Source organism: Dysidea avara, chromosome 9 (genome assembly GCF_963678975.1).
Source record: "Dysidea avara chromosome 9, odDysAvar1.4, whole genome shotgun sequence".
In the NCBI taxonomy this organism is placed as follows: domain Eukaryota; kingdom Metazoa; phylum Porifera; class Demospongiae; order Dictyoceratida; family Dysideidae; genus Dysidea; species Dysidea avara.
Window position 1 is genome coordinate 1608562 of NC_089280.1, and position 11439 is coordinate 1620000.

At 37.3% G+C, this 11439-nt stretch overlaps 2 protein-coding genes and 1 long non-coding RNA gene across 3 annotated transcripts in view; 2 read left to right on the forward strand and 1 right to left on the reverse strand.

Moving 5' to 3' along the window:
- The first annotated feature begins 2396 nt into the window (after window positions 1–2396).
- LOC136265428 (uncharacterized) lies at window positions 2397–4944 on the forward strand. The gene is made up of 3 exons (XR_010705506.1): window positions 2397–2429; window positions 4394–4475; window positions 4531–4944. It is a non-coding gene; the product is annotated as an uncharacterized lncRNA (long non-coding RNA).
- LOC136265423 (uncharacterized) lies at window positions 4922–8937 on the reverse strand. Its single transcript, XM_066060270.1, has 4 exons — window positions 8827–8937; window positions 6805–6936; window positions 5146–5207; window positions 4922–5099 (listed from the first exon to the last, which is right to left on the reverse strand). The coding sequence occupies exons 1-4, from the start codon at window positions 8864–8866 to the stop codon at window positions 4956–4958; spliced, it is 378 nt and encodes a 125-aa protein (XP_065916342.1). The 5' UTR covers window positions 8867–8937; the 3' UTR covers window positions 4922–4955.
- LOC136265413 (rab-like protein 6) overlaps window positions 8877–11439 on the forward strand; it is a 22917-nt gene continuing 20354 nt past the window's right edge. The window contains exons 1-3 of the mRNA XM_066060260.1: window positions 8877–9066; window positions 9192–9326; window positions 10991–11038. Coding sequence (XP_065916332.1) covers window positions 8964–9066; window positions 9192–9326; window positions 10991–11038 — 286 coding nt within the window. The 5' untranslated portion in view covers window positions 8877–8963. The remainder of the gene's footprint in view (window positions 9067–9191; window positions 9327–10990; window positions 11039–11439) is intronic.

Sequence of the window (11439 nt, forward strand, 5' to 3'; positions counted from 1 at the left end):
CATAACTAGAACACACTAAAATTACATACACTATATACAAAAACAAAGATAAAAAGCTTAATCCACAAATTCCAAGTCACCTTGTTTAATGTCCAAAAGCAAGTTCAATGACAGAACTTGGTTTTGATTGTCATATTGGACATTATACCAGTCATCTGTACCAGGGACAATATCTAGAATCAGTACCATTGCTCTTCTCCATCAACCATCCATCTGTGCTTAATTCTTTGGCCGATTAGTCCTTCTTGGTCTTCACTAGGTGGCAAAAAAAGTTTGTGCAGGTTGCTGCAAACTTCTTCTACAGACAGCTTTTTTTTTATTCTTCTAGAGGTGGAATATACTTTTATCTGCAGAGCATTGCTCCAAAACTTTCTGTCTGAAATCCAATTGAACTTTCAAAGCATGCAACTTGCTAGTTTTTGATTTTAGTTTTGCAAGACCATCCACTACATGCTGTTCATTCTGCCATAACCCAAACTTCATGACTACCTTGGTAAAGTTTTCTTTCTCTCGTACCTTCTTTTCTCGCAAATGAAGCAAAGAAGCCTGTATTGCCTGTAGAAGTTTAGCACAGTCTTCAATCAGCTTCTTTCTCCGAACTTGATACTGTTGCTTTAAATGAACTACTTCTTGCTTTGTGTAACAACTCACAGTGCTCAGCAGGAGATTTATCATTCAACCAACTAGCAGTTTTGTTGTTGCAGAACGAGATCAAGCTTCAAGTGATAAAATGGATGCATTTGGTTTTTCCCTGAGGAAGCAATCCAGCTGTGCAAAATCCCTCTCACTAATAATGTTGGTCTTCGGAACAGACTTTGTTTCTGCAACCAAAGATACATTTGTAACATCATATTTCCAGCGTTTCTTGTTCAGTCTGAATACAAGTGATTTAATAGCCGTCAGTGTTAATGGTAATACATCATCAACCATCAATGTCAGCCACTCATAAAAACAATTCCATGAAAAATTACAGTTAACTCACTTAATTCAAAAACCACTCCTTTAGTAATCGAAGATATTGGTAAGACTGGTAAAATGTGGTTAACAATACCTTGAAGCAGAGATTCCAACTCGCTCACAGTTTTCACCAAGGTAAGGCAGTGACAAGGCCATCTCCAACCAACAATTAACACTATCAATTCTACACAATAGACACATAATCATAATATGACCCCACAACTACAATACTGGCATTCCGCGAAATTCCGCTAAAAATAAGCTACCAAAAACTGACCTAAAACAATCAATATTGAGGCTACTTCACGAGACAAAGTGTTACCGGCCTAGACGAACTCTACACTACACTATATTTAGCTCACCAAAATCAACGTAAAAGAGTGTGTTTCACCTCAAAATGTGTCCAGAATCGAACTCAGCACCTTCACTTTGCCCAGAACGTTTCAAACGACTCTGAAAACCATCAGCAAATTCACACGCACTCAAACAAGGTCGGTGCCATAATTGCAATACAAATATCCGTACGAACTTTTTTCTACAGAAAGTATGTGGACCTAAAAATGTTCCGTGCTGTTTCTCCGGAAATGCTTAATCCCGGAACACCAAATTTCAGCGCTATAATGCATCGTTATTATAGATTGTTTGCTGAATGAGCGAGAGAATAAGGCTTCCCTGTTTTAAAGATACGAAGAAAACATTGCAAGTAGTGGAAATTTTGGCCAGTCTGAGGTCGCTAACATTTTTGGTGCACGTGATTTAGTATAATATCGACCGATTGCTTTACAACATCAGATGCAAGATTACAAAATTAAAATAGCTACACATAAAATTAGTGTGGTGGTGTTGAGGGTCATGATCAGATGGCAACATGTGCCAATTGCCCAAGAATGAGTTTGTTAAAGTGCTACACAGTAAATTCAAATGGGTCAATTTGACCTCCATGGGTAAATTTAAACTACAGAAATGACCGTGGTTGTAGCCAGGGTAGGTATTTGAATTAAATCAGTCAAAATAACTAGGAGAGGTCAATATAACTGCATGTTCACTTAGGATGTTGAATTAACACAATTTCAGTGTGTATTGTCAAGTATATAGCTACTATGGTATAAATTAAATGAACAGCTACATGGTTGAATGTGACTGGATTTGCAAAAAGGGGTCTTCCACACACATCCAATTTACGAACTTTGACAATAATTATTCATAACTTGAGATTGGAAAAAGTTATTGACTTGAAATATGGTCATAGGTGAGCACCAACGTAGGTTATAATGGATGCAGGTTTGCATCTTTCTTGAGCACTAAGTCTTCCAAGTTCATAGAATTGGATGGTTGTGGAAGACCCCTTTTTGAAAATCTGGTCACAAATTTACATTGGTACACTGGTTGTTATAACATTGTGGTTAATACTGTTACATCCCACAATCAAAAGTGCATAGGTTTTATACAATTTGAAAACTCTATAATATCAGGTATGTTTAAAGATTCAGTATGTATAGTGATTTTCATGAATATGTGTCACAGATAGATTAATGTATGTTATTCGTACTAGTAATGAATGACTCATTAATTAATGTAAACAAACAAAAAAAATTAACAAATTTAGCCTATACATTTTGTGACAAGAGTTAATTTTACAACAGATGGTAAAAATGACCATAGCATGATGGCAAAGTTATTTCAAACACTTAGCCAGAGGTTGAAGGGACTAGCTATAGGACATCTGAGTAATATGACTAAATTAACAGTTGCAAGTAAATGCTTGGGTCATTACTACCAAAAAATCAGTCGTTTGAATTGCAGGTAAAACAATCCAAAAATCTGGGTGATTTCTACCGATTTGAATTTACAGTGTACTACTGATTGATACTGGGCAGGCAGCACATGTAGCTAGCTACTTAATCAATCATGTCTAAAGCTTGGCATAGTGATACTTACTACTCTGGGCCAGAATGGCTAATGAAACAACAGTTTACTACATGTACCTGAATTTTGTTGTACAAGTACACAGAATTTTCAACTAGAGTAGGGACCATAGCATATCAATAAAAAGTACTGAAACAAGCTGGAATAGTGCACGATATTAAATTACAGTAAAACAATAAGAAGTGTTATGTCCCTACTGTACATGTGCTTGAGCACAGTAGGGACATAAAACTTCTTATTGTTTTACTGTAATTTAATATCGTGCACTACTCCAGCTTGTTTCAGTACTTTTTATTGATATGCTATGGTCCATACTCTAGTTGAAAATTCCATTTTTTGTGTATTTGTTTGCAATGTTCTAATCAAATTTCATTATCCTTTTTGTAAATAATATTTATGACTGGTGAACCCATGCATACCGTATCAAAAGAAAGAAATGGCGCGGTGCACTCTAGCTATATGTAAAGTATTATCTGAAAAGTGAAGTGTCCATTACACTTCGTTGTTAGCTATTTACACAGCATTACGAATCAAGAACTGTTCAAAAAGTACCTCTGCAATCCGCTCATACCACATCGAAAGAAATGGTAACGCACTCCCCAGTTATATCATTATTATCGTCTGAAAAGTGAAGTATCGATTACTCTTCGTTGTCAGCTATGTTCAACTTGTTACACAGCAGTACGAATGAAGAACTGTTCAAAAAGCACCTCTACAATCAAAGTAGCCAAAATACAGATGATTTCCTACCACAAAATTGACACTTTTCGCTGACAGCAAAGATGAATGGGACACAAAGGAGGACACTGGTAAGTCCATGAAGAATGCATTGTACATACTGCAGTAATGCAAAAGGCACCTTTTGGGCTGAAGCGATGTAGAACAGTGAAAAACCGTAAGCCATAGCCGTTATCGAGTTATGCTTGTCTGAAGGCATCAAATTCCACAGCAACTTGTTGAAAACGATCTGAAGGCTTGTTCGAGCTTTGTTTTGCCTAACCAATACTGCCTCATCATCGTCAGGGAAAGGTTTTTGGGTGATGTTTTTTTCATGGGCCATGCCTACTCTTTCGTGGTCCCTACTATATTGTACTGTATAATTAGGATAGTACTGGGATTCCTACCAGTATAGGTCCCAGACATTTCTTTTCATAAAGCAGGTCTGAAACATTAATTAAGGTGCAAGTTTGGTAATCTCAGTTAGTACTGCAGAGGATGTATAATTTGAAAGTGCATGGCTTTTATTTTTTTTTTTGAGGATAACACAAAATAGCTGACAGTCATCCATCTACATGAGTATCAAGCAACTAGTTGTATGTTAAGATTGGTATGCTCCCAGTATTCGACTTTTAGGCTCACATCTAGTAGTTGCCCCAAGTAAGATATTACTGTCAGTTCAATAGCCGGTAGCTACAGCTTATTGAACCAACTTTTGGTTCAGTATCCACTGCCATGTAATTATTTTTGTCTTAGTATAATTTCACACATCTCATGATCATGCATGGATAAGTGTTCAGGTTGTGTCCCATTGATGGAGTACTTTAACTTGTTGCTGTAACTACAGTCCTCAACTACTGAAACTATAATATTATGTAAGTCAGTTAGTGAGAGAAGGTGTTAGTTAATAAACAAACACATGCATTACAGATCAACTGATCAATAATAGTGTTAATGTGAAGAGATCATAATTCTGAAGATAAAGTGATGTCATTAGCTTGCAGTAGAGAAATGGAAACAAAAGAAACTAGAGAAAGACTACAGAGGAAGCTAATAGCCACCACCTGTGGAATCATTAAATTTATGTGTTGTATATACAACATATTAATTTCATAAAACATTTAAGTACAGTATAGAGAAGTATTACAAAGAGTGTATGTATGAAGTGTGGATTTGTAAAGTTTTACTTCTAGCAAAATTTCATATCACACAGTACGTAACATTTATTGACTACTATATAAAAGTGATTACCCTGTACCACCAGTACACTGCACCTTTGATCAAATGAACACCTCTACTGGTGATATGCCACTTAACACTCTACCCAATACAAATATTATGAACTTTTGTTGACATTATTTTAAAATTGTTTGTTGTTTACTAGAAGTTACAAGAGAAGATGGTTCTTTGTTACTTTGTTCTTCTAATTTCTGTATAGTGTCTGTATTTAAACTACTAGTGAAAAATTCTTTCTTCTTTCTTGCAACATATCGTCTGATCTACAGTGAAGGGTTATCATATGATACATTATATAGAGCCACTCACTGGCATGAAACAGTGATCATCCAACTTGTAGTCATGATAGAACACCATGTAAACTGTGGAGCCTGTAGTGAATCAACAACATCACTATCAGCTAGCTGACAGGGATTATAGAAACACTTAGTTTAGGTCCATCAAATAATGAATGTACCTTATTGAGTTAACAGGTAGCTATATTATAACAAAACTCTACTAAAGGTTTAATAAGTTAACAATTGATTAGTCAGTATTATGATGGGTACAAATGCTATCATACAGTATGGCTGTACTGTATATTAGGGATCATGTAGTTTTGGGATTTCTTGCCCAAAAATATCACCCTAAAACCAGCCTCAAATTTCCTTCCTAACAGCTTAGCAGTATTGGTTAGGTATAACCAAGCCCAAAAATGCCTTCAGAGTGTCCCCTAACCCTTCCAACAAGTTTTTACAGAATTTCTATTTAACAGAATTTTATTCTGACTAACTAACTGATGCCTTCAGCCAAGCATAACTCAACAATGGATAAGGCTATGGGCTTGATTTTTTCACTGTTTGACATTGCTTTGTCCTGAAACATGGCTTTTTGCCAACCGCAGTACGTACAATGCATGTATCTGGACTTACCTTTGTGTTCCAGTTTTTTTTGCTGACAACACAAGGTGTCGATTTGCGATAGCACGATGTGGCTTCCCTCTGGCTGTGTCATGCTTTTTGCCCGCATTTTCCGTAGCAACTGGATTCATTGTTTCTTGTACTGCTCTTTGTTTGTAATGCTGTGTAACAAGCGGAGCATAGCTACAAATGAAGCATAATGGCCACCTCACTTTTCAGTGCGTAATTGATTATTAGGGCGTGCACAAAAATTATTTTATGGAATGCCTGGCGCCATTCTTTCTTTTAATGTGGTACACGTAGATTCAGTAGTCATAATTGTGTTATTTAAAAAGTAAACAAACAAGTAGAAGGAATAATTAGGGGAATTTTAAGCTAGATTAGTGATCAAAAAAAAAAAAAAAAAAAAAAACAGGGAAACAAGGAAACAGCTGAAAGTAGTGAAACAAGGGAGGTTGCCTATACCTGCAGATATACTACTGGACATGTAATCCCTAATTCAGTCATGGAAGAGTAAGGATTAGATAACCACTAGTGTATCTGCAGGTATAGGCAACCTCCCTTGTTCCACTACTTTCAGCTGTTTCCATGTTTCCCTGCTTTTTTTGGTTATTGATCACTAATCCAGCTTAAAATCCCCCAAAATTTTTTCCTTCTACTTGTAGATATATATACACACTATGGGAGTGATCAATTAGGGGGTGTAACTCCAAGTAAGCCAATAAACAGCAATGTGAATAGCTCTGCACACTCCTACAGACAGTAGCACTTGATTCCAAAAAGCTCCTAGCATGGTTCAAGAAAGAAGCTGGTTTGCTGCAGGACTAGACTGCTATAGCGTGTACATACAAAAGATAATCAATTTGTGCCACACAATCTAGTCCGATCTTCTATAAAGCTGGACAGAAATGTGACCCGACCTGGTTTCAAACCTGTTTCAGATCTGTATATTCAAACCGTATGAACCATGAACTGAAGAAATACTGTATGTTTATTTCTATAACAGAATTGTTATTATGTGTTTGGTCAAATACAAACCAAATTACCATACACTACACTACACACTTACCAATTGCAGTTGTATAGGCTAAGAACATGAAGAGTTTTTGATGGTTCCCAAAGATCATTGGTTTCATCATAGCTCTAGCTAACTTGCCCTCCACCTCCCTCCTGCCAGCTGGTTGTGTTGATGTGGAGTAACCTGTTACCATAACCACATGAATATGTTACCATGACTACACCAATGTGTTAACATGGTTATCTAATGTGATACATTATAATAGGCACCATGTATAACCTGTTAATCAGGACTCTTGAAAATAAGGAGACTACAAAATCTGGACACTTAGTAATGGTCCCGTATTATCCCTTAGTATGTAAACTGACCTGGAAAATTAGTGCACTTTGATAATCAGAACACTTTTGGTCACTCCCAATGTGTTCTTAATACAAAGGTTAGCCAAAAATTTAATGATGTTCACTTGTATAGTTATATCCTGTTACGAGGGTGATAGCATAGTTCTTACATGAGTACAAGGTGGAGCTGAGGATTAGTGTAATAACAATGACATCATCTGAGTATAACTATTTTATATCCCAGTGTGTGGGAGTTATGTAAGGTCTTGTTTGAATTCCTATCAGTGTGCTCATGACTTAGTAGCTACTAGAGAAACACTATACATATACAAGCTAATAAAGCAACACTTTCCAAGTATACTTTGTCACTGTTCAAGTTTGGGGATTGTAGAGTGGTGTCACATGGCATGCAAGGAGTATTAGTCCGAGGAGCCAGAGGTTATCAGTTGGTTCTTCACCGTAGTGACTGCTGGGACAGATCATCATAGCAAAATTGACACAGACTGTTTCTTGGTATTTGTTTAAACCATTGTATTGGTATAGTGTCACTGTGTAAAGGATTAACACATTTTATTGGAAGATTTGCAAGTGTAAGTACTGTACTGATGTGTTGTTTATGATAACATTTCAATATTTGTGACCCAGTCTGGGAAAACTGGCCTTATCACCCATGTCAGCAGATTTGATTTTTTGCCAAGAACACAAGCCACTATCAAATTTCACAATAAAATGCTAGACCTGAGTGGTCTGCCTTTGCTGGCTGCTTTTCCCAAGCCCAGTGGTGATCCGTACGTACGGTGTGGGGCCTTACTGGAGCTCTGGTCAGCCTACTGGGGATAGCTGTATGCGGCTGAACAGCTCCGTGGTGTTGAATAAAGACCTGTGCTGTACATTTCCTTTCATTTTAGCCAGCGTTGAGACCTGAATGGCCCATAACTTGGCCTAATTTATCCCTATGCCTTCCCTTTCAAGTTTTAAACAGCCTCTTGCCTTCCTTCCGGGCCCCCACCTCCCTCCCTTTTGGAGCTCATTTTATACAGTCAACCACGGTTTAATAAAAACTATCTAAAATGGCGGGAAACTTAGCTGTTGGCTACTTACACAGTGGATGCTCTGGAAGGTAAGGAAATGGTGTAAAAAATTTGTACACATAGCTTCAACCATTGGAGAGCTACAACACACTAAATACTTAAAACCAGCATTATACTTTTAAATAGGCGATAAGAAAAGAAAATGTCATGAACCAGTCTGAGTGACAGGGTGATAAGTTGGTTATCACTGGGTGATATAACTTATTCCAGAGGTTCTTTGTCTAGTTGTATGGTAGTTATCGCCTAGACACTAACAAACGCAACTACACCACACGCACACACAGAGTGTGGAAGTTTGTACTATTGGTACATCATGCTCATCCACCTACTGTATAGGAAAATGTGATGTCACTTGTACTATACAGCAATCAAGACATGTTTGGCACTGTACATTACCAGTAAACCTAAACAAGTTGTTAAAGTAGCATCTCTGGTTTCAGTTAGCTAGGACTGGGCTTTTATTTGAGCATGTAATACATAGTCAATGTGTAGAGGTGATTTGTCTCTACTGCTAACAGTTTAACCTCGAGTTTAACAGTCAAGTATGAATGATATGTTCAGGGTCATCTGCCAGATCGAGGTTTGGCACAAAGCAAACAAGTAACAATAACGTGCACAAAGAATTACAGTACACACAAACTAACCATACTGTACGTTTAATTGGTTAACGAAGCGCCTCAACATTTTTCAACCGTCTTTCTGCTGCGCATTATTTGGAGTACGTGGCTCACATGTGAATAGCGAACTAATGTAAACATCAACGATTCTCTGAGGTGTGGAAATGGGAAACGAGCAAACTAAAAATGAAGTGGCCACTGGTGTTGGTATCCAGTCGATGGACCAACAGTTACAGAGAAAGTTCTCCAAAGGCATCCAGTTTAACAGTAAGTCGTTGAACGGCTGAGAGACACATTCACTTGTGCATCTTCTAGAGGATAAATAAGTTTCTAGATTGACGTATTATTAGTGTTGTGTGGAGACACGTGATTACTGTCGTGTGTTATTGTAGTGAAGATAGTTGTTAAAGGTGACAGAAACTCTGGCAAGACTTGTCTGTTCCATCGACTTCAAGGCAAGCCATTCTTAGAGTCCTACATCCCAACAGAGGAGATACAAGTCACCAGTATATTATGGAGTTATAAAGGTGATCATTTTGTGTAGTATTGGCATGTAGTGAAAATTGCTAACATTACAGAGTGTATATTATGTCAATTATGAAACATAGACATCTACCGTATTACCTCGAATTACGGCCGGTCTTGTATAATCACCTGGTCCCATTTAGTTGCCGGGGGTATTCAGCTTCATAACAAAAATAAACATCGGGTCTCAAATAAATGTCTAGTGCAGTTATTATTTTTAACAATTCCAGGTGGTTTTATAAACAACGAAGTGATGAACATTTTATAGAGTTCCTTTTAAGCTTGAATCTGTGAAATATGTTGAGGGAAACATCAAGGAGAGTCCAGCAACACCAAGGTATGAAGTTGACTCGTGAATGCTGATCAGGTATATAAACGCCGGTCTCGTATAGTCGCTGATCTCTTATAGTAACTGGGACTAAAAGTTGCTTCAAAGAAATAAACAACCGGGCCGTAATTCGAGACAATACTGTATTAGTCAACCATTTTACTTCAGTATGAAAATAAGTTTATATAACAACTGACAGGCCAACCCTAGCTCTCAACATAAACACAGTGAACAGCCTTTCCTCACTTAGTCAGCTTTGGTTACTTCTACACCAGGTACAGGTTAGTGTTCTTGACTTGCATTTATAGGGTTGAAATTACTTCAGAGTGAGCAGCTGACAGTAGTAACACATTGGGTAATATCCCTTACCCACACTCTGGGTTCCCTAGGTTTGAGCTTGCTGACATTGTTTGAAATATTCATGTACTTATGCCTAATACCTTGAGTAAAAGAATCAGGCATTATTTGGCCCTGACTATAAGTACTGTATATGTCCACCCACGTTATAGATAGTGCAAAAATAATCATTCTACAAGGAAGCTTACCTATCTAGGTATTTAGAAATCCATCTACAGTTTAGTTGAAGACAACACATGCTTTAAGAAACACAAGTCGAGAAAACAGGTGTGTGCTGAACAGAATTTTTCTTGATATTACTGGATTTCTCCGTTCACCCTGACTAATGTGCCTACAACTTGTATTGATTGTGAATTGCTTTAGGCATGAATGGAGTGGCTAAACTCGCGTGGCTTGGGTGACTTCTCCCACTAGAGCTATTAGCCTGCAATGTGCTTGGGAGAACACAGAAAACTAATGATCGAAAGTGAGATTTGCAATACATGACGTCTTTCTGCTACGTAGGTCTTGAGTGGATTTTCTGAAAAAATAATTATCGAGTGTGCAGATGAGCTGCTGTGCATTTAATCTAGTTGACCTCAGAGATGAAACAGCTCCCAAAGATCAAAGAATTTTATGCATGTCTTTTTCTAATACTGCTAGACAATACTCACACTGTCTGATTCTTCTCTACATCAAAATAACTACACATTGTATGCCTAAAGCAATTTGTGATCAATACAAGTTGTAGTAGCAGTAAACGAATTTTGAGGTGGTGGGATTAAGAATAATGTGGAGAAACAATTAACAAGTTTGGTTGGCCTAAGGCTAGCTATAATGGACTGCTGTACAATCATTAAACTATTATGTGTTCTGATCACATGTTTATTACATCCTTCTTGGAGATTCCACCAAGCTTGATATACACAAAGTCTTAGCTCACATTACTGCATTGTTTATTGTTACTTTTATGGTTTCAGTGTGTTGTTTGGTTTCCATTAGATACTCTGGACACTGTTAAAGTGGAAGTGTGGGATGTGGTGGATAAAGGTATGTAGTGTGTATTCTAAATGTCTTTAGGGCACTTGATGAATTTTGTCAACCTAGAAATCTTAAATTTACCTCATTTTAAGAGCACTTAATGGTGAAATTTTATTGTTATTTACTACCTGCAAGATTGTTTGGGTCTACCTCATAACATTAGTACTGCTGGTTGTAGAGCCCTTTAGAAATTCTGTGACACATGCTTATAGTGTTAACACACAGTTTTGAGCTTGTTCTTGTATGGAAATATCTTTACTGGTTGGAGAACTATGACAGAAACCTTATAGACTGAACAGCCAACACTTGTTATAGTACCCAACTAATTGTGGTGCGTAATGATTGGTCAGTGATTGGTAGTTATCATTAATACACACACCACACCACACTACACTACATACATACACACA

Coding starts and splice junctions, on each gene's coding strand:
- LOC136265423 (XM_066060270.1), bottom strand. CDS start 8,866: ATGTTGAGGCGCTTCGTTAACCAATTAAACGTACAGTATG. Junction 6,937..8,826: donor CCAATTAAACGTACAGTATG/GTTAGTTTGTGT, acceptor TTATGGTAACAG/GTTACTCCACATCAACACAA. Junction 5,100..5,145: donor ATGATCACTGTTTCATGCCA/GTGAGTGGCTCT, acceptor CCTTCACTGTAG/ATCAGACGATATGTTGCAAG.